This window comes from Colias eurytheme, chromosome 12 (genome assembly GCF_061535395.1).
Source record: "Colias eurytheme isolate Ceu_HAF_F1 chromosome 12, ilColEury1 Martin Lab GWU primary, whole genome shotgun sequence".
Taxonomy (NCBI): domain Eukaryota; kingdom Metazoa; phylum Arthropoda; class Insecta; order Lepidoptera; family Pieridae; genus Colias; species Colias eurytheme.
This window is the reverse complement of record NC_142991.1, coordinates 5,917,221-5,942,003: the sequence shown is the minus strand read 5'-3', so window position 1 is coordinate 5,942,003 and position 24,783 is coordinate 5,917,221. Positions and strand designations below refer to the sequence as shown.

The 24,783-nt window shown below is 32.1% G+C and overlaps 1 protein-coding gene across 1 annotated transcript; it reads right to left on the bottom strand.

Annotated features, from left to right (window-relative positions):
- Nucleotides 1–236: 236 nt before the first annotated feature.
- Nucleotides 237–24,783, bottom strand: crc (bZIP transcription factor crc). The gene is made up of 5 exons (XM_090107921.1): nucleotides 24,625–24,783; nucleotides 21,566–21,665; nucleotides 20,767–20,891; nucleotides 11,436–11,606; nucleotides 237–1,438 (listed from the first exon to the last, which is right to left on the bottom strand). Exons 3-5 carry the CDS (start codon nucleotides 20,870–20,872, stop codon nucleotides 705–707), a joined length of 1,011 nt encoding a protein of 336 aa, XP_089964047.1. The 5' UTR covers nucleotides 20,873–20,891; nucleotides 21,566–21,665; nucleotides 24,625–24,783; the 3' UTR covers nucleotides 237–704.

Sequence of the window (24,783 nt, the reverse complement as noted above, 5' to 3'; positions counted from 1 at the left end):
TTAAAAAATGACTTTAAATTAAGGATAATTTCCTGTGCAGATAGGATGCGCACTACTGAACGCAACCACTCCGGCCAGCCAGACTGCGCGGACTCTAACCGAAATAGCTAGAGGAACAATATATCAAAAAACCAGCTATACTAAAATTCTCACTTGTCAACGTTGGTAGCTCCTATACGATAAAAAACCTTTTGGGTTTAAGTGTTTTTGGTTTGTAAAAATAAAATAAAACAACATTTTCCGCCGTCGCATTCCATATATTGTATGAAAACATGTACAATAAAATACATAAAAAAATATTAGATTCACGAAATAAATTGAAACGTAAAACATTAATATTTGATGGAAACGAAAATGTTAAGTAAAATTTTAATAAACTATGCTTTCATAACAATGAATGCAACCTATCCTCTAAATAAAGAAATATGGTGATAATGGCGCCACCTGCGATTACTAAGATGTTACATGGTTTAGATGTTATCCCTCGACTAATGATATGAATGACAAGTGCTGCTCGAAGTTTATTAAAAAATTATATCTGTAAAAACTTAAAACTTATCTAGCATAACTAGAAAATAAACTTAAACATAACATCCGAAATAAAGAACTCCATTTCTTCTTTTGGAACTGTAAATCTCTAGCCGCTCGTCGGCGGTGAAACAGGTTAAATTCTTTCGCTTAAGTGGGCGAACCGAGAGGGTGATTTATTTTATGAGACCTTTGGCCCTAAACAGGTCGCGCATGAGGCCCTTGAGGTAGCGAATCTCGCGCTGGAGGTCCGCGCATTTGTCACCGAGGACCGCGTGGTGTTGCCTCAGGTTCTGCTCCTCGTTGAGCAGAACTTCGATTTCGGCCTTCTTCTTCTGGCGGTAGCGCGTCGCGGCGTTCTTGTTCTGCTCCTTCTTGCGCGAGCGGCGGTCGTCGGCGTTGCGCGAGTAGGGCTTGGGGCGGGAGGAGGCCCACTCGTCGTCCGTGGAGCACGAGCGCGGCGACGACGGCGGCGACGAGCCGCTGCAGCTGGCGCCCGACGGCTGCGGCGACGTCAGCTGCGCCGCGCGCAGCCGCACCAGCTCCTCGAGCGCTTGCGAGTCGCAGTCGTAGTCCGGGAGGATCGCCGGCGCGGCCGCGACGGGCCAGGGCTCCGGCGGGGCGAGGGCGGGCGCGGCGCCCTGCGCGTGCTGGGCGTAGCTGAGCAGCAGCTGGGTGGCGGGGCCGGGCGGGCTCTGCGGGGGCGTGAGGTGCGTCAGCTCGACGGCGCCGTAGACGGTCTCGAACTCGCGCAGGAGCTCCTCGGTCGGCTGCGGGCCGGCTTGCGGCGCGTACGGGACGCCCGCGACGGGCGCGACCTGCGGCACCTCCACGCGCTCCGGTACTTGCGAGATGTTTTCGAAGATCGGGAGGTCCACCTTCTCTTCCAGCCAGTTGGAAAATATGTTTTCTGAAATAGAGAAGAATCTGTTAGAATATTGCCACAATTTGTAAATTCGTATCACGTATATTTACAGGGAAATTGTGAATATAGCGTAGGAATATTATTTTTTTATTTCACTATTTGGAATTCGGTTCAATTTAATTATTTTATAATAATTTAAACACAAGTGTTTGTAACATATTTCATACTGGACTGATCATGACTAAACCTAGTCTGCGTTCTTCGTTAAAATTAATACATATAATCAAATAAAATGACAATAACTCAATTATTATTTGAGAGCAATACGTGAGTAAAAGTTTGTAATTTTAAAAATTTACCTAACTTAACCTAACAAAATACCATGACCATCTCATGTGGAATATATTTCGACAATAATATTTATCAATTTCAATGGTTGTTGTGCGATTTTACGGAATTACTGTTAAATCTTTTTTATATCATTCGAAGGTTTTTATCTTATTATTTAAGAAAACAAACAGAAGATATCATCACTACAAAATTAAGGCATATGTAAATTAAAATAAATTTTAAAAACCAAATAACGTGTTTTTTTTATTTGCTAATGAATTCATGTTAATTTGCAAACATTTTAAATTAATGAGCAAACATAGTAAGTTTGCAAAAAAACTTCTATCAAAGAATAACTATTTGTGATCCAATTTAACACAACTAGGTAATGTATGACGTTTAGATTTTAATTCAAAAGTTAGCAAAATGTATTAAAATGAGAGACACGATAAGCTGCAATCAAAATAATATTGTAATATTTTAGAGTTTAAATTATGTTCATTTTCTTTATCGTGCATTTAAAGCACAAATGGGTAAGAGCCTTTGTTTCATTATTAACGTCTGATTGGTTACTCAATCGCGAAATTTCCTATCAGTCTCAGACGCATTGAATCGATTGTGAATCGACATCTTCGACATCCCAACTACACACAATATTCAATTGATTCTAATTGACACTATGTAGCGCTGATCATTCGTCGACCACTCCATTCCAACTATTTTAACATAATGATAACACGATTTCACTGACCCAGATAAAGTTCAATACGAAATAATTGTAATAACTCTTCCGTAATGTTTAATGATATGCTGAGAGAAACAGATTATAAGCGATTATTTAAAATCAAGAACATAAGCATAAATAAAGTAGACGCTAATTATAACAATCAATAGTGAAACAAGAAAGTAAACGAATAGTTATCTACAAGAAATAAGAACATTAAAATGAGTCTAAAGTTTTACTTCAAAGTCCGCTTGTAATCGAAAGTACCTACTTGTACTACTACTTAGTAGTCTAAGTAGTGCTTTCGAAAAGCTCAAAGCTCATCTCGGTTTACTTGAATGAAAAATGATTTATGATTTTATATTATCTGGTGAATTTTATCTATTACTTTATGTTATATAATGCTCTTATCTATTAAAAATATTGCGCACATGGTGGAATCTGAGAACGCTACGACAAAGATACAAATGTACTTAAAGTAGAAAAAAGTAGAATGCTTTAAAATAACACGTGTAACAAATACTAATGCTGAGTGTCACTGTCATAGGCATAATAGAAGATATAAGTGTGTAATCATAGCTATCTTCCCCTTACAAAGGATAAGTAATGTTATGGATTTAGAAATAAACCACAATATAACATAAATAAATATATATATAGTAACTTTACAAGAATCCTTATACTTTTTCAAAGGAATGGGATTTATTTGAAACTAGCGGTCCGCCCCGGCTTCGCCCGTGGTACATGTTTACGTTTTCTCTACATAAGAACCATCCTCGTACTTCAAGGAATATAATAAAAAAAGAATTATCGAAATCGGTTCAGCCGTTCTCGAGTTATGCGCTTACCAACACATTTTGCGATTCATTTTTATATATAAGAAGATACAGTGCCAACTTCTGCTAAATTGCTAATATGTAATCCGCTGGTTTTTCATGATAAATTACATCTAAACATCTAAAAATCCCCCACAAGTAACAATATTATTTACTTCGTTAAAATAAATTATCTAAGGAATGTTCATAAAAACTCATTATCATAGCCATAAAATGTCCCAAGAAATACCGAGAAATAGTATGTATAATAAGGAAAAAATATAGGGGAAATTCCCTTTTATTTTTTAATAACGACGCATGTTTAAAACAACAGTTACCCAGAGGTTGAAATTAACTTGACAACAAACAACTACGATAAACTTATCGGGTGTGCGTCCATGCCCTCAGATATTTCTGGATACATCTACTTTTAAATCATTATCAGGTTGCCAAGATATAAGAACAACGTTTAAAGCACAATAGCTTCAATACGCAAATGTAAAATTTAGAAACAAGGGTTAAAAAGTTCAAGATAGATATGATCAAAGTTCTGCAATCAGTGTTAATGTACGATACTCTTAGAATGGGTCAATGAACCTACTTTTGAAGATTTGTTTAATCGCGCAGTAGTCCGAGCGCTATGATAATTTATGTAATTATATTTTAGGCAGACACCAAATTATTGCCTACGTCTAACAGTAACATGATATCGTCAGAAAAAAATTTAAGAGATCTATCTAGTCACCATGTCAAAATGGTTGTTTTACAACGAAAATCATAGCAAAAATATTTTATAAGGTATAATGAACCGTTATTAAGAGTCATCAATCATTAATGTTCATAATGATGTACCACTTTATTTATGAAGAAGTTCAACGTAAGTTCAAAAGTTTCAAGAAGCTTTAAGGCATTAAATGTTACAAATAGAAGTAAACAAGCCTCCTTCAAGCAATCAATATCAATGCGCAAGAATGGAAACAAGTGGGCAATAAGTCGCTTTAATTATTGGGCGAGTGGCGATCGAGGTCGCCTTGTAAGCGAACTGGTTTATCAGTTAGCAGCGACCTGCGACGCAAATGTGGAAAAATTAATCCCAAACAACCTCTAGGCACCGATACCAGGGAGTATGGCCAAGGTATACAGGGTGTCCCACTGTTGGTATACTAAGCTCAAAGGAGGTTATAGTTTTGCATACGCTGAGTACGAAAAAAATATTTATAAAATTCCAGACGCATTTTTTTTTTAAATAGATGAATTCTTAAAACTCTATGTGTACACCCATAACAAGCAACCCGCCCAACTTTGCAACCAGCACGTGAGATATCGTTTAAGATTATGTTTCATAGACAAAATGCTCACATTAGAGAAGCGGTATATGCCGGCTGCGCGAAGCTAGAGAATAAAACATGGATTTTCAGGAAAAATTTAGCAAAACATTTTTGACGTAATTTTGTTGTTTTAAGTATTTTTTACGTGATCAGGGTATGCAAAACTACAAGTCCCTTCGCGCTTAGTATACCAATAGTGGGACACCCTGTATACCTATATTTCCTTCCAAGTCTTTCCCAAATATTTCAGAGAATGCATAATATACAGGTTTCGTAAAACCAGCGCGCTGCATAAACTTTATTATGGTGTGTGTGTGTGAGGCATGCAGATACACGACACCCCGCACACTGCTCCTACTTGTACCACAATCGTTGGCCACGTGAATGCAGCGACGGTAATGTCCACGCGTGCAATCATACGATTTGCTTTTATACTATGCAAAATATATTCAAACTTGTGTCAATAAGCAATAATAAATGGGGCTATAAATATAAACTATGTTCGCTTCTAGATAACATGTTTACAGAATGAGTGGCAAGTTACTCGTTATGTTTATTTGTACGACGATAAACCTTCACACTAGTGAGCCCTAATAAAACATGCTCCTGTGCGATCTAGTGCACATAAATAACAGAATGTTAGATATCGAAGTGTGACCTAAACGTTAAAGCAAAACATGTGTGATAGCATAGCAGATATAAACATGAAAACAAGAATAAGTTTTCCGCTGACAGTGTATTGGCTGACCTCTATCAAGTTACCTCGAATTGATATCAAAACGAAAGTTTAAAGACATGGGCTTAGGATATTAGGGCATTGTATAAATCAATTAAAATCTGATCATTATCTTCGCCTTTTGTTCTTGAACACACAAGAAGAATTAGAGCGTGAAGGCCTTGATATAATTGCTTCGTCACAAAAACATTCAATGAAAAGAATCAAGACAACTGAATCTAGCATTGAACATATATTTAAACACCTACAAAACACGTACCGGCATACAGATCTGCAAGTGCCATCACGCAGTCCAATATTTTTACGAATACTTGTCCTTTATAAATATTCTTACTGCTAGAATACTCTAACGATAATTCTACGATTATATAGGCAGTGCTATTGCAGAATCTGAAATCCTCGTGTTGCGAGCAGTAGTCGTCGTGAACGTTCAGTGCATCAGACACAATCACCTAACGTCTTTTAACAAGTTTCTGTGAGTTGAACACTATCTCCTTATTCCAAATGCAGCGATAGTGGTACTTCATTCTAACGGCGTCCAAGCGGCTCATGGGCGGCGGCAGGCATAGGTCGCGAGCCGAGCGCGAGCGCCCGAAATGTTCTCCTCGAATCGAATTTATTGTCACGGATATAGCAACCAGCAAACGCGCCGCGATTCACGCCACTACTGAGTGCGCGCGCGCGTGCAATGTCAACGTCGGACCTCCGCTCCTTTCCCCTCGCTCGCACACGTTCTCGCGCCCAGCGAAAAGAAATTACAACTCTGCAACTTCACGCTGCTGCAGCAGGCTTTGCATTTCAATTACCTAAACAATGTCTTATATTTACGATCACGTTTCAAGTTACAATGATTTGTCATATCAATTATCAACTTGAAGAGCCCATAAACTAATTATTCCTAAATACACGTAGATTTAGAAATTCAATATTTTAAAGTCTATTTCATCTATCATCATCCATTGCGAAAGTTTGTAAGGATGCTGAAATCTACGTATGCAATCCATTAAAAATTTAATGGGAAATAATATAAGTCCTAAAAGGACATAGTTTACTAAGAGGAAGTAGTTATATCGCCATTTAATGAACGGACACCTTGGGACATTGGCTAAACATAAATAAAATACGTTTTAATAGCTATAACTAATTCCGATCTTAGGCAAGATAACAAATCATAATTATATTAGTATCTTGAATTCGAGGGTTTGTATCAAAGTTATAGTACATTGCGTTTGGTTTCCAACAATCTTAAACTTCAACCATTGATAATACTTCTTCTAAATATTTAATAAGGTATTTTAAATGGAAGTGTGCGCTTCAAGAAAGGAATATGTAACTTTCCAATGCCGAAAATCAAGTTGTTACCAGTTTTATTTCTTGTTCTTTCACTTACCTACATTTGTGTAGGCATTAAAAAATATAAATAAAAGAGTTTTTTCTCAAATTAGAGAATTAAGATATTTCTCCCACAGTCTTTAAAATTTAGCCTATGTAATAATAAACACAAATTAAAAATATATCTTAACCCCGTGAACATTGTTTGTGTTGAAACATTAAGTTGTACTTTATACTGGTTATTTCAAATCAACTTTCTACTTATTAGGCCTTCGAGTACAAAGTAATATAATATTATACATAATACATTTTCATAATTTGTACATTAAATGTTTTATATAAAAAATAACGTTGTCGTTTTCTAAAGTGTATATATATAGCATAATATATAGGATTTTTAAAGAGACATTGCATTACGTTTTTCGTTAAATATTCCAGGAATTGAAACTGATTATTATTAAATAGACCGGACTCTCAGTGGAGTTTCGTTTGCAAAAATCGCGGACCTAAATCTGACTTCTGATATATATTGTGTAGATCCCAGACATCCTATAGACAGATGTTGCCAACCAGTTTTGTGGTCCCCCTGCCCGCACCCCGGTAATTAAATATGGCATACAAAGAAACAAATAAAAATTTCCAAAACATGCCGTGTGGGGTATCAAATGAAAGAGCTTATTGAGTAGATCACGAATATATAGCATACTATATACATTTCTTACTCTTTCTCTAAGATTTTTTAGAAAATTTACGAAAATGGTCCATTTTTGAGTTAACTTTAAACCACTATAGATTGAAAACTCATGAATATATTTTTTAAATTATTATTTTAAATAATTAACAATAGTCCATTGTTTACGATTCAATATTTGGTACAGTGAAATAGTTGCATGGGGGAGTGGGGGGAGCATTCAAAGATGGCGAGTATATTTTCAAGTTCATATAGTATATAGTTATTTTCATCAAATCCACCACATAGCTCACTTATATTATATTACGAACTATTGAATCATAAACAATGGACTATTGTTAATTATTTAAAATAATAATTTAAAAAATATATTCATGAGTTTTCAATCTATAGTGGTTTAAAGTTAACTCAAAAATGGACCATTTTCGTAAATTTTCTAAAAAATCTTAGAGAAAGTGTAAGAAATGTATATAGTATGCTATATATTCGTGATCTACTCAATAAGCTCTTTCATTTGATACCCCACACGGCATGTTTTGGAAATTTTTATTTTTTTCTTTGTATGCCATATTTAATTACCGGGGTGCGGGCAGGGGGACCACAAAACTGGTTGGCAACATCTGTCTATAGGATGTCTGGGACCTATACAATATATATCAGAAGTCAGATTTAGGTCCGCTATTTTTGCAAACGAACATCTCCTTGGAGCCTGCTCTAAAAACAATATGATACGTTTAAAGTTTATAAATTCCAAGTAGATACGCGTACCGAATTTTAATGACGACTGAGCTTAACTCATCAAATCATAATCATTATTGAATCTTATGTTCAGTTGTTCTTAATGTCTCTTTTATCAACAAATACTATTTTTATAAGGTCAAATATTTTCCGTCATCATGCTACTGATAAAGACAATTACGCAGAACTCGTGGAAATTTTAAATTTGTACTGACAGTAAACTAATAATTATAATAATTAGAGTTCATACACTGTTTGCTCATCAGATAGAGATTGTGTACTTTTTAATTAAAATTTTCTGGAAATAGTACCTATTTAAATTGTAAAGAAAATACAACAAGCTCTAAGCAACAAGCATATGATTTAGGACAAAGATCAAACAAATATTTAATCACGTCATTGTATAAAATTGTAGTAGGTACATATATGTTTGGTTAAGAATACATTGCTGTTATCTTTATTTTAGAAATAATAAAAGTAAATCATTTTAAAGGGGCCTGATAGGAAAAGGCAGTATGCACACAGTATGCATCTAAAGACTATACGACGGTGATGATATTCAATACTATTAGAAAAATTATCATTTATTTACATTACCGACAACCTTCCAAAATTATCCAAATTTATAGCAGTAATTATTATAAGCAACTATTTTATAATATTAAATATAAAAAGCGCTCATTAAACTTATTCACATGCGCGATAATAAAAAAGATAATTCAATTACAAGATCACACATGCCACGGTACAAATGTGTGATCAGCAGAGGTGTGTCTTTTTTACATAATTTACATTTACGAACCGGAGCACGGTGGCTAATACGAGATATATAAATTAATTCCATTGCATTTTATTGGGTGACTCGGATTTATCTCAATGATTAATCAAAAAGATGCAAACCAGTTGAAATTAGTTTTTACAGCAGTGCAATATTATGTATGCAAAATAGAACTTGTCGATTCTGAATTAAATAGATTATCTTTTTATTTATTAATATTTACAAAATAATCTTTACAACACTTTTTATATGATAATTATTATTTTTATTTTATTTTTTGTGGGTATCTCTCTCATCTTTTCATCTAACATTAAGTTTTTTATTTTTTATTTGTAATTCCAATTAGTTAGTTGCAATATTAAGAATTTAAATCGTACCATCCAAAACGTTCCTTTAATGTCATCTGTAATAATTTTTGGGCCAGTTATCTTCAGCAGCAATGTTAAAATGTATTTTAGTTAATTCGTGTCATCAAATTATTGAAAAAAATGCTTCAGTCATCATGCGACCAAAGTTAATATAACGACTTATTAAGTCTAAGGATAGTTTTTGTTAATAACAAACGTAAGTGTCATAAACGCGGGATTGCATTTCATGCCAATCATCGTTTAAGCAATAAGTTTGTACCAATTTTTCATTATGATATACATATACAATAACCAGAGAAATAGAAAAAACAGATTTTTGAACCGATGCCTAAGTAACAGGTTTATAAAAAAAAATGCGTTTAACAAATTCAAACGTATTTTTTAAAGGAGAACCTGCACGACTCCAAACTTATTGCACGACTCATAATGCGAAGCATTAGAGAGTGCTTTACGATCGAAAAATTTTTTTTGCCTTGGTTCCGCAACTACTTAATTAATTACACGATTGGATTACCACGTAATATCCTTAATCTGCACATCATTTTATAGATAATTTAATGAATATTAATACCGTAACTAATAAAAATTGTTTCAAAAATTAAACAGGAAAGAAATGTAGAAATAGAAAAAATAAAATTCCCGTCAATCAACACTTTTTTTCGGTTGAGACACGATAACTTGTGTAAAACTTATTTTTTATTAGCTGTAGATCTACTATGCGGAGATTGGTATTGAATTTAAATGGTGATGTTATTAAGTATCGTTTAATAGCTATCAACGAAAAACTAAAATCTTCTTTTCGGCGAAGGAATGAGCATTATGGGTCGTGCACTTTTGGACTTTCCAAACTTTTTGACTATATGTTATAGAATATATACGACATAGAATAGAGAAGAATGATTATTATTAGCATTTTAAAGTTCCCTCCGTTTTTTGATACTTGTTCCCTTTATATTATTTAAAATTCCAAATACATTTTTTAAAAAGCGTGATGCACTTGCGGAATCTCTGAGATTGAGGTACGACGACGCGGACGTAACAAAAATAATAAAAATATAGAATTAAACATTATATGTTAAATATTTAGCAACTATGGAGAAATAAAGAATACTTTGTTTAATAAAGATGCAAATATTAAACAGAAAATAAATGAATAAGTGCAGTAATGAATGCCTTTCCAGATTTTCCCGCACCTTAAATAATGTAGCGATAATATTGAGTGAAATCACTACATAGTATAAAACAAAGTCGCTTTCTCTGTCCCTATGTAAATCTTTAAATCTATGCAACAGATTTTGATGCGGTTTTTTTAATAGAGAGAGTGATTCAAGAGGAAGGTTTTAGTATATACTTTATTAGGTTTTAGACAAAGCGGGCGAAGCCGCGAGTGGAAAGCTAGTATAAGATAATAATTTAATAATTATAGGTCGATAGTAGCTAATACTAAGTACAATATCGAATGTCTTTCTAGATTTACACCACAACTTAAAATAACTAGTGATAATATTGTGCGAATATAGGATAGTTGTATTGTTGATGTTGCATTATTTTTATTTCAACTACTTATAAAATAAAATTCGAAATGTCAGCTTGCCTTGAAACAAAATTATAATTTGTACATGTCGATACGTACAAGTATAAAATGCCGAATTAGTGCATAAAAGAGGTGCAATTACTTCAATTACCTACATTTTTATATTTTATTCGTTCCGTCACTAAATTTTAAAGTAGGTAACGATATCTAGTTCTCACAACTTATGCAAGTGAAACTAGTCTCTCATGCACTTTACTAAGGGATTAGTTACTTCTTTTGACTGAACGTTGCCAGTTTTAACCAGAATGTTATTAAGAATGCGTATGAATACGTTACACGATGTAGTATTAGTACACATATGAAATACTGCTTTTATTGAAACAGAAACGTAATTTCTTTTAAATATCTTTACTATTTGGTATTTTAATTCTTATTTTTGGTCATACAAATTGTAATGTAAGCTCTAGTTTCAAAATATGTAGTTTAATAATCTACCCTAAATGCTACACAGACGTTGGAAATCAACAGCAGATGATATATCATCATTTCTCAAACGCAAACAACATCCCATGGCACATCAATTAAAAAACCTGGCCGAATAAAAAGCTAAAGAAAAAAAAAAGAAAACAAGCCAAAATTCGAAATTCGAATTTTGACACATAACGTACCTTGCTTGCATTGAGTTTCCAGCTGCTGCAGGAGGTCGTTGGCTAGCTCCGCCCGGCTGGGCTTGCTCTCCTGCGGCGACGGCGGGTACAGCGAGTTGGAGAACTCGTCGTGCACCGCGTAGCCGCCGAGGCCGACCTTCGTACCAGCGCCGGAAAAGTTCTTGAGCAGATCTGCCGGAACAAAATCTATTGTTAGATAACACTCCAATGTTATTTTATGTTATACTTATATAGGGGTTCGCTTTGTGCTTTGGTGCCATATTTCCAACTGAAAACTTAAATATTTATTTGACTTTACTTCTACGGCTTAGGAATTGTCAAAGTACATTCAAATTAATTTTATTTACCACCGGTTAAGACTGCATCAGATGAAATAAATAAATTATGACTATATCTCAGAGTAATAAATTATATTAACACACATGTTGTTGATAGAATGATCTATGATGTAAAATATTTTTCCTTATTATATTAAAATTATGATACATTCAATTCCATTAAAAATAAATATTAATTTAAATTGATAGCATGATATAATACATATATATAATAATTATTTTTAAATAAAAAAAATGCAAAAAAAATTTAAACCTTACTTTGCAACAGTGATAACTGGAAATCCCTGCACAAATGACACATGCCATTGCCTCTTAAACAACACATTTTTGGCATAAATATTTAATATAGACAGCAAAACAAACAACCAAATGAATCAACACTTGATAGAAGACTAATGTAGAACAATAAGTGCAACCTCAATGAATATATCGGAGAAGCTTCAAGGTAAGGAGCTTAGATAAGTAGTGTACAAAATACAACGAGAGAACCGAATACGTCAATATATATATGAAAGATATCTGTCGCACGATATTACGTCAAAGTAACGCCCAGATGTCGCGATGTTCAAAATGTTATTTGATAATGTCAATATATCTACAGCTTACAAATTATCTTCAATTGTTATTACTAAATTAGAGATGCTGGACAAACAAGTATATAATAAAATATATTATCTACTTATTCTCGATAATATATCTATTTTTTTTTTTCAAAAATTAAATAAATATTTTAATTAAAAAAAAGAAAAACAGAACTTGGTCCATTAGCATTCAGAATTATCTTAATTAATTAATGTTATCAGATTTGATGATTGAAAAAAATATAACGAATTTTAAAATGTTGCACTCAAACTTGTTATTTGTTATTTTTTTTACCTCCCACCTGATAAAAATCTGATAGTTATAGGTATAATCAGTAATAATCAATTTGCCCAAAATTATTCTAGATTCAGAGATAAAGTATACAACAGACTTTATTACTAAGAAGCTCACAGGATCAGTCTACAGCTAACTGAAAATTTGCAAGGGATTACGTGCAAAATTAAACAAAGGAGGATAGTTTTAAAATTGAAAATTATGCGATCAAAGACGTCACTCAATAAAATAAGTTCATAATAAATAGAATTATATCAGTAATAAAGCATCCAAAGCGACACAAACAGGGAGTTATTTATTGTCCATCTTTATTTCCATTGCATTGGTAACAAGATAACCAGTGGAAAACATTTAAATCTAGAGATATCGATTCGAAAACATGAGCAGAGGTCCAAACAAATATGAATGTTTTCAAAGAAACTATGACGTCTTTGCCTTAAATATAAACAATATTCGGCCAATCACACGGAGAGTAAATGATTATCAAGACACACCCACGCTTTCAGCATAGCAACCTAGCTCCGAGCATTCGAATTTAACGACAACCTGCGTGATAGTTTATCATATTTACACGAGATCGTTACATAAATAGTGTTGTGGAATATTTGAGGAACTACGATGTATATTAGGCAAGTTATCACAGATTTTAACGCTATCTCTTAATTAAACATAGTTACAGAGGCAGGTTCACATTTATGTATTTATGAAAATAAAACACGCCTTTGAAATTAACTGGGTTATTAGGTACCGAGAATAATGCCCGCTTATGATAGAAACACCGGAAATAAATGCTAGTAGTGATCTTATTAGATATGTTTACTATATTATTGGGCACCATAAATATTTTACAACGACGACGTGATTTTCAGAAACGTGGGATTGTAAAGAGTTTGTTACTTATAGAAAACAGAAGAAAAAAATAACACTTGCAGTAAGATAATAGTTAAAGAGCGTTAGAAGATAATTGGTACGAATTATTAAATAAACAAAAATATTTCATAATGTTCTTTTATGGTTTATAAATAAAATATAACTATCAATTTTTACTAGGTGCTATTCTGTACTAGGTATTAAATTGTTTAACACTAGTGCTTAGTAATTATTTAAATAATAATAATTGCTTCGAGTAAATATCATATACATATTTAATCTATACATCTATACATGTTAGAAGGATGTATGTGTTCAGTGGTGAGGAGCTCGGATTTCAAATCGATAAGTCTGGGGTTCGAGACCAGGTGACCATGCAGGAAATAAATTAATTTTTAAATTCATCTTCGCATGTTATTACATCACCACTGTTCTAAACAGTGAAAGGAAACACTAACATATAACCCTCGCCCGAGTCCCAGCAGTGGGAACATATATGGGCTGATGATGATGATATAATCGTAACTCCGTGTCCTTCCATCCTAGTTTAATTTAAATTCACTTCAATATTCGTCCTTTCTTTTGCTAATTCTGAGAATGCTTAGAAGTAGTTCTCCTAGCCATAAAGTTACTGTTACATAACTCTACCACTGACGTGCCAAGTACGCCGATATGATAGGATAAGATGACAATTATTGACCCCAGAGTTATCAGTCATGAGGTGAGTTCGTGGGGGGCCAAGCAATCGCCTACACGAGAGCAGATGCAGAGCAATCAAAGTTTATTAATTTTATAACAACGCATATTATAGAATGCGCATTACTATTGAAAATTAAAGATATTATGTCTAACTCTGTTATCAAATCAAACCGACACGTAATTAGCTGTGCTTGGCTTGTACGTTTTATGCATAGCAGTTTGCATTTTGTCTTTTAGCTATTGTAGGAAACCATCCTGTTATGATATACATAATGTAATGTATTTTACTTAATCTGTACTATAAATTATAATAGTTAATAGTTTCATATAATAGAATAACAATACTACTAAGCTAAATAAGGGTTAGCAAATCATCTAAGCTAAATAAGGTTGTCATTGCGTTTTCCTATCGACGTTTTTAAATTTTAGAGCACCATAAAACCATTATGCAAAATATTTCATGCAGGCTTTCATTATCAACGAAATCAAAAATTATAATAATGATGATGATATGTATATAATAATAATGATATGTATTTTCTTATTTACAGAGAAAAAATTATCTGGTAAAACAAATGGAATAATTTCGGAAGTATTCAAATAAAGCCAACATTGTATATATATGAGTGGATATAAATGTAAAGTAAGGTTTATTATATTTAAATTGATAAGATAACGACGTAGACATAACCTAACTTTAAAATAAACGACTATAATCTTGAACGTGTTAAAATTAGATTTTTAGCGAATGATTGTTAGCTATCGTCTTATTTCATCAGAAAACTCCTACGCGTTTGTAAATATACAAAAGAAAATAATATACTAATACAAACAGTTAGGAAACTAAGCCCCTGTGATGAGTGTGATGACGTAAGCACTGATGAAGCTCTAGGGCTGTTACCTTTTTGATATTTAACCAACATTAAAAAAAGAGGAGGAGGTTATCAATTATACAGTGGTGGACGTTTAATTAGAAACACATAACATGATGAAGTAGTCATCAAATTTATTTTACATTAGAGATTAAGCATTACTTATATCAATTGTAATAGAACACCCGTTTATCTAGTTTTATAAGAAATTGCTTAATTTTAATCAAACGTTAGCTTAAATTTATAAAATTAAACAACCTTAAGTCAAGTCTGATTTCCGAGTATTTTCTGTCTGGACAACAAATTAGAAACAGAATGGTTCTAGTGTTCCAAAGTCAAAACTTGTTGTAATGCCGTCAATATTTTTTTTTCTTCTAGAAATATTTGCACCGTTTTATTAACATTCCATCTAAAAGTTGCTGAAAAATCATTTGTTTTGCAGTAAATATGGGTAAAAGTAAGATCGTTTGGCGAAAATTTATTTGCAAATAAATTTTATTTATTTGCAAATAAATTTTCGCAAATAAATTTCTGTTGAAACTTGAAATGAACTTCTGTTCGGCGGTATGGCGTCCATTTGGAATCGTCCAAAAAGTATGGCATGGCGATTTTCGTAAATGGCTGTACGATGATGATTACCTGTGCAAAAGTTAGCCTGGTACAAATGGTTGAATTGTTTTTTTTTTTTAATCAACGCATTCGCGGTGGTATGTCGGTCTGTAAGTCACACCGGAAAAGTATGGCATGACACTACCGCCTGCATCTTTTTTGTGGGCTATCGGTAAATTATAAAATTTTTGTGTTACAAATCGTTTGACTTTCGCTATTTATCCGACAAGTTCGACTAACGCCCACGAGACTAGTCCGCCGGTACCAGCGTTCTGAAATCTGACCATCATTTTTCTTTTTGTTATTGCGTACTAAGACCCCTGTAGGACCGCCATCCTGTTACAAATGACACGAAATTTTGTGTCAGTATCTGCCGGCCTAATAGTTTATTTAAAAAAGCATGGTACTTCTGATTAAGTGCCTAGAAATGCTCGACCAGGAAAAACCACTGCTCGTGAGGATAGGCAAATAATTCTTTTCGGAAAGATGGATCCATTTAAAGGTTCCAATTCTCGAAGTAGCGTATCAATGTCGAAGAAGCATTCAGACGCCTGCTTCATCCATTGGGCTATAATTGGATGCATTGGAGCAATTATAGAATTGTGTAAGTTTGTTTCCAAACACGTCTTTAAATCATGCTCATGTCTAAAGAATGAATTAAGGATGTTCGGACATAAGAAAATGGTGTGGCTATTTAATTTTTTTTTTAATGGGCACTGTCACGTAATGACATATAATATACTAGAATGCTGCTTCCATCTCCATCTATTTATATGTCGTATTTTTATTAACCTAAATATTATTTTCTTCAAAGCAAGAAAAATCTATAGATCTATAAAATAGACTGTTAAAATATATCCGGATATGATACTTACATCAAGCGGAATTAAAACCGGATATTATTTATTTATTATGTATGTATTTTATATCATTATAATAAACTATGTGTAAAAATACCTTGAAATACAAAAAAAGTCAAGGACGCTTATTTGTAATTAATGTCTCCATCAGATTATTAATTTTAAAAAATCTAAGCACACAAGAAACAAAAACTACAACTTCATTATTTAAAAAAAATATTAAATTTTATAAACTTCTAGTAATATCCTACTAATACTATAAATGCGAAAGTTTGTGAGGAGCGATGGATGGGTGTTTAAAACTCTATCGCGCAAATACTACTTAACCGATTACAATGAAATTTGGTATGTATGTAGCTGAAGACCCAGAATAGGTTTTTTATCCTGTAAATCCCACAGAAATGGAAGCTATGCGGGCTATTCTTTGAAAACGCGGGCAAAGCCGCAGGCGAAAATCTAGTGTAAGTATCATATAAGATTAAAGGATATATTTAGTGGAAGGCGCTAATCGATAAAAAAAATATTTTGAAATTGTTGGTTAGAATTCGAATTGCAACAATATTTTTGCATTGGATAGTAAAAGATTGAACGAAGAAGCATATAATATAAGCGGGACAGCAATGAAAAATGTTGAAAATTTCCGGCTACTATAATATGTAGTTGAAAATTGTTTATGTAAAGCTTCGAATTGTAACTAAAATTATTATGACAAAATATATTTTACAACCACAACAGAATAATTTTTCGGAAATTAAAGAGTCCTATTTTGGCTCGCAATCGCTACCACACTATTTTTGCATTTCAATGTGTTTGAATCTGTGATTATTAAATTTTAAAGAATAGAAAAAAAATCGATCACGAAGGCAGGGCCACTACCAACCAAGCCAACTGGTCAGTCAAAATATATGTATCCATAGCCTGTAGCTGTATCTGTGGCGCTATGCTTCACTACTGGAGCCGTATTATGACCTCTTATTTCCAGACAATATGACCTCTTTATTTCCAAGGAATACTAGTGTAGAAACTAGTAACAAAGTATATAAAATTAAGAATAATTCAATAAGACTCATGACTGAGTCACTAAAATCGTGAACTCCTTGCCCATTCTCATGTAAGTCTGTGAAATTATCACTAAAATATATTTATTCAATGTACTTGCCATCTCCACATTCAAGAATCAAGATTACTATAATCAGCTAGGACTTCTATTCTTATTACTTTGGTTCAAGTTTATATAGTAGTCGGAAGCAATTTAATTGTTATAATTTATATTTTATGTTTACTAGCGGTCCGCCCCGGCTTCGCCCGTGGTACCTACATATTTAGGTTTTTTTTTTTCATAAGAACCATCCTCGTACTTCAATTCAATTTTTATTAAGTAATTTTATACACCTTGGGTTACATTATTGCATTTTTGGTAAGGATCTCTAATTTTTTTGAAAATGCAATATAGCCTATGTTGCTCACTGAAGATGCAGCTTTCTAATGGTGAAAGAATTTTTGAAATCGGTCCAATAGTTTATGCGTGAAAACCATACATACATACATACATAATTACAAACCTTTCCTCTTTATAATATTAGTAGAGATAGTAGAGATAGTATAGATAGCATCAAACAGGAATGTTACAGTGATAGCACTCTCTGTATTCATATAAATGAAAACATTCACTAATACATTCCATTTATCATAAACGTGATCTGTTTCTTAGGTATGGGATCATAAATAAAAGACACTATAAAATAATATATATTAAATGAGCAAATACGACGATTAATTGTTTGACCTATTATATAATTAATATAAAAAAACATGGGTCATATGGATATGTTAATTATGTATAAAATGTTATTTGTACAGATATAAATTCCCTGTGCAAGTAAATATCTTGTGCAATAGGCACACGTATAAAATAAGTATAGACACGCAAAGCACACATATAAAAACTTAGACACGATTAGTTTGCCTTTGCCGTCCCGTGACGTACCGAGTCCCGTGGCGACGCTAGTGCAGCGCATGCATAGTAGCTCTGTGAACTATAGAAATGCGATAATAATGCGACCAAAATACCGATAGATGGATCTGAAATATAATTGAAATATTTTGTATCGTACCACATGACGTAATTAATGAAATAAAACAACACTGCGATTTTCATTCTTGGGTAATAATTAAATAAATAATTATAAATATTATCTGAGTTTGGTAGGGCAGGCAGTGTCTATATTATGTCTTTATAAAGTGCACGCCACTGTATGGAGGTGATATATTATGTTGATTTTTGACCCGACCTGTTGGTAATATTCCTACAAATTTTGAAGTAAATACATGCAGTACTTTAAAAGTTTAGCCCAGACATACAAACAGACAAACAGACATAAAATCTTAAAACTATATTTTTGGCTTCGATATCGATTGTAGATCACGCCAAGTATTCTTTTAAATATTCAATGTGCAAATTTGATTTTACTACGATTTTATTAGATGATAAGTCTATGCTTTTTATATAAATTACTTTTGACTACGAATATAGTACAAACAAATGTAAAAATATTTTAAATTAAATTAGAAAGATCCACATAAAATGTAGGTACTAATCTTAAATTGACTTTTAAATGCAACATTTCCAGATGAAAAATTTCATCTTCAGCAAGTAGATGCCTGGTTTCATTTAAATTGAAATAGCATTTATTTCTTTTTTAATTTATCTTTACTAATATTACGATACGTTGTCCCAAACGATAACATTTTGGTATAGACTTATAGAGACACTCTTAAATTAATGGTCAAACGTAGAATATTTGTGTTTTAAAAGTCGTATTTTTGGAATAGGAATGAAAAAAATGTTGTAGTACATTAAAACTTTTTTTATGTTGTTAAGGGTCGCCCATGAGTATTCAAGGGAGTTGGATTGCCATATTTACAAAGTTATATCCTACGGGATACAGGTTAAGAAAACGATTGATGAGGGTAATACAAAAAGCACTAGATAGGGTAAGGAAAAGGAATGAATGAAATAAATTTCATTATTAGGCTAATGACATAAATTGCATCATTTACAGGCGTATTTTGGAGCCAAATATAGACTAGTGGCATTTTTTTTTTAATATAAACGATAAATGAATAAAGATTCGCTATCATTTGAATTTAGTTACTACGTATGTGCAGTTCAAATTCATGCCCTCGTTTTGGTGAAATGGAAAGTAAACGTTAAGTCTCGTGCATACTAAAGTGACGACTCAAACGTGGTTATTGCGTCATCTATTTAACCCGTACGTGCTCGATCTAAAGATCGACATAAACTATAGTAGAGCCATTTTAATAGGCAACATTTGACAGTTTAACAAAATTCAACAATGTAACCTAGTAACGACGACATAGAATAACATGATATTTCGTTTTGTTAGAACTGCACATTTTCTTAACTTTTGTCAATTACGATTACATATTTATAATAATAATAACCGATACAAGTAATTTTAAGATTTCATTTTACTGATAAACCATTCTAAACATAATAAACAATTTCTGAATTAAAGAACTGACGTCGCTACAATTTTGTGTCACTTACCTTTTTTTCTTTTTAAATACCAGAGACGTTACTCTAAAATTCGAAATCTGACATCTAGAATCGAATGCATTGATAACTTGTGAATAAAAATCACCATAAATTAATAAATATGTTTCAAGTTCGATTGACAAATGTTTCAAGTCCGTATCGATTAATTCACTTTAATCGATGTTTTTAAGCAGGTTACCTCTCTTCGAAGACAAAATTGATAGACGTCAAATGTTGCCTATTAAATTGGCTCGACTATAACGTAACTGTTGGTGTGGTAAAATTTACGGTTAATTGTATTGTATTTAATACTTTGAGTGATGTCCGATTTAAGTTAAAATTAAAATTAGATGTATATGCGCCCACGCATATTCGATATGTTACGTAGATATAATTAAGATAGAAGTCGGTCGAGTATTGGTACGAAGACAACACTATAGTTTTTTTTAATTGTCTACATCTTATAATGTTGTACATAATATGTGTTTTATGTGAAATAAAATGTGTCAAAATGTGCAGGGTATTTTTTGGATACATACTTTAAAGTTAAGGTACATGTTTTTGCATTATAACTTTACTTCAAAATAAACCACAATTGCCCAATTAAAAGGTCATTGGGTAATTGCAATATATATTACTAGTACCAACCTTCATCGGTATTTAATAGGTCGACTTCGAGCAGCAAAGATCGTTCATTAGATGTTAGCAGGCCGTCGGCCGAAGCCAGCGACCAATCCCATTGATTTGCACTCATCCTTGCAGATGTTTAAATTCTGAAACGTTTTAAATAGTTGTTTTAATAACATTGTATTATCAGGCAACTTGATATAAATAATCAACGCGTCATATTGCTGCCTTCAATGCAAATATTTGTAAATCTCACAGCACCTAAAATTTTATATTGCCCTAGTATTATAAAAATGAATTAGCAACTAAATATGACATTAAATTTCTCAAAATTAATAAAGAATTTGAATTAATCAAAATATTTTTTTAATACAGTTGTTATATAACTTTCACAAAATATAATTCCAACAATAATTTTGAATGTACCATCTTATGATTCTTAAGGTTACTAATTATAGATAGATATGTATTTAAAAAAAAGACGGGTTGCACTCCGGGAGTGCCGGCAGAAGTGAAAACTTGATTATTAACGTTCAGCATGTTTGATATTTTGGAATGGTATCCGTCTTACGCAGGGAATATAAGGGCTAAAAAAAATCCGTCTTACGCTTTTTCGATCAGGCCACGTGTCCTGACTCCTGACGCGAGTTTAAGATTTTATACCCAACGCCGCTAAAGAAGTTTTCACTTCAAAAGTGTAAATTAAGTCCTCCCCATCATTGAAATAAATAGTAAATTGATAGCATATAAAAATACATAGTACCATAGTTGATTTTTAGATTGTTTATCACTACATAAAATAGATATATTTGTATCTTACCAGGGATATAAGTAAAGGTCGAGATAGATCGAGGTCCTTGAGTGGTGATGGTATTTGCAGGTAAGGGACAAAGCTGTCCTGTGGAGACGCCATTTTGGCACTAAAAAAGAAAACATAAATTTCATGAGTTATATTAGAAACATTTCTTTGCAATGAATAGAAGTATTTAAGAAGTATATTTTAAAATGTTGTAAATTTTAAAACCTTCTTGAGAGAAGTCAACAGCTGCTAACCATGGCAATCTCATTTAAGGAGTGCTCTAAAGAATCATACTAAAAATATTATATTTCAGTACTATGAAGTGTGAATACTTGTATTTATAGTGATGGATGAATGACCCTTATAATCCAGGGTTTGCAAGCATGTAGCATTAATGACAAATTGTATGTGTAAATCATAAAAGCATACAATGTAATTACTAATTATTATGTTTACTTTATTGTTTCAAAGAAACATTTATTTTTATGTAATAGCCGCAATAGATACACAGATTAGGACTACTCCAATATATATATGTATATTTATATTCAAACTCACAATCTAAAAAGATAAGGTATCACTATATATAAAATAAAATATCAACGTTTTTTTTAGTCAACCATTTTAAATTTCATAGAGATTCTTCTCTTGAAAATAGGTTTATATACAAAATTTATTAATTGCTACAAATATTTACTTATATCTTAACATAATGCATAAAAACGACAATTGTTACCGCATATAGAGAAGATTAACAATTGTTAATTAGTGATAAATGCAAGATAGCAAAATTATTTTAATACAAAAATCTTACGTAAAACAATTGAAATCTTGACAAGAAGTGTCATAGGTCAATACATTGATAGATTTTTTTTTCAATTATAACTTGAATGTGTTTACAAACTAGACATAGTAATTATATTTCAATCAACTTTAAAATATAAATGGAGGCCCACTTTCTTATTGTATATAGAAAATGTTGGTTTAAGTCATAATCATAACATCAACATCCATTGAAAAGTTATTAATTCCAAATGTATATTAATTAGATGAAAAAAAAACACAAGAATAAACTGGTAAATACCACACTGCCACCAGCACACGCCTTTTTAATACCGACTTCTTGAACCAATATATTTTCATACTTGCTAAACTGGCTAAAAATAGCCCAATTCTTAAATGTACAAAACTTAAATGGAGCAATGTTCTAGTCACAACACTTGGTTTTTTGTTGCACTTATTGATTTCAAAAATGAATAGCAGAAGATTAATGTTATTTTATAAAAAAATTGTAACAATTTGAATAGGACAGTAATTTTTCTTCGACATAGTCAAAATAAACACGCAATTAAGATTGAATAGACATATCCAGAAACAACTTCCTTTACATAATCATTTGTATTGATAAGACTGAAGACTCACATAATTGAATTCTGAGGTCATGTGAGATAAATAAATGGATTTTATAGATTACTCTTAGCTAAACAAAAACTACTGTTGATGGCTTAAACTGAGTATCTCAAAGCTTAATAAAATGTCAGACATTTTTGAAAATGAGTAAAATATTGAACTACAGATTCTTGTATATTAAAGTATAGTAAAACTTTACATTAAATGAATAAGTCGAAAACGTAGACTTGTTATTATTCATTGAAATATATTTGGATTGAAGAGGGAACTTGTCAGTTAAATCAAAATCACAATCAAGGTGTGCAAAATTGATACTGGTACTTTCATAATTTTTTTTAATAACTACATAATAATGTAAAAATGCTGTAATGGTCCGCTTATAAATTATATATATTTTATGATACTTCGCTGAATAATGTATGTATTAATCCATCAGTCCTCGGAATCACAGACACAATAGAAAATCTATTGTGTCGTGCCCCGATCGGGGCGCTCGGTGGTCAACGGGTTAAGATTCATAACAACACCATACACTATTAAACTTAACTTTAAAGTTTTTTTTTATGTAGACACAGTAATAAAAATTTATAAAACATTTTTATTATGTAAGAACATACTTTGAATGTCAGTATTAAATAAAACTTATGTTCATTATTTTATTACCTGATCAATGTGTTCAAATATGACTTTATATTTCTAAAAAACATATTATTTCAAATAAAAAAAATCTTTACAGTTTACACTTATTAATAAATATAGGCAGTATTTACAGAAAATACACACAATCAAATCCTCAATACTCATTACTACAATACCTATATGAGGAAAACGGCAAACAATTCATAGAAATGTACAGATGAACAAGACAATGTTCATTAAAACCCAATTATAAATTGCAAGAGGATAAAGTTTATATGAATGTATGTAATGTTACAGATGACTTGGTAAAATCTTCAATGATTTTGTTTAAAAATTCTTGAATCAAATAAGTGAGAGATTAAATAGGTAAAAAATATATGCTTAAAATAATAATTTACCAAATATCTTTGTAATTATACCTATGCTGAGCTTGGCAAACCTTTTCAATAAGAACTTGCAACCTGCATTATTCATTACCTATGTAATGAACATTGCAAAATATTTTGCAATGTACTTAGTATTTTTAAGAAATTGAATTATTCTTATAATTTGTTGATCAGTATACATATTAAATAAGAGTATCGTTATAAATTTAGCAAAATAGAGATGATCCCATGACTATTAACAATTTTATCGAAATGATGACTCATATTTTTATTTCGCTTACAGATTGTTTGTTTGATAAGATGCTATCGATTTCATTCAAAGTAATACATTAAATCTAAATTGAATTAGAAAAAGTACACATATAAATTTAATCACATCGTGAAATAAGAGAATTTTAGCCGCGAAACCAAACAAAACAAAAGGAAATTCATCGATATGATCTTACTCAATATCGTACGTAGTTTAAAAGACAGTCAGTATAGTAGTTATATGTTTACGTCAGTAATAATTATGTGATAGACGCAACGAAACTGTGAAAGCTACATTTAATGGAATGTGGATTGCTGTCGCTGTGTACGGAGAACCATACCATGCAATTAACAAAGTTGCTGGAAAGATATTATATATTAAATTTTAGTACTTACAACATTTTTGATAACTTGTGAAGGCACACGCAGGTGTGCAAACGTTTGTTAAAACTTAGAAACCCATCTTTAGGCACTATTTGCACGAGAAGTAACAAACAATACGTCTTTCTAGTTGTGTTCCATGATGAGCAATAGAAAGATACAGATTACAGAGTA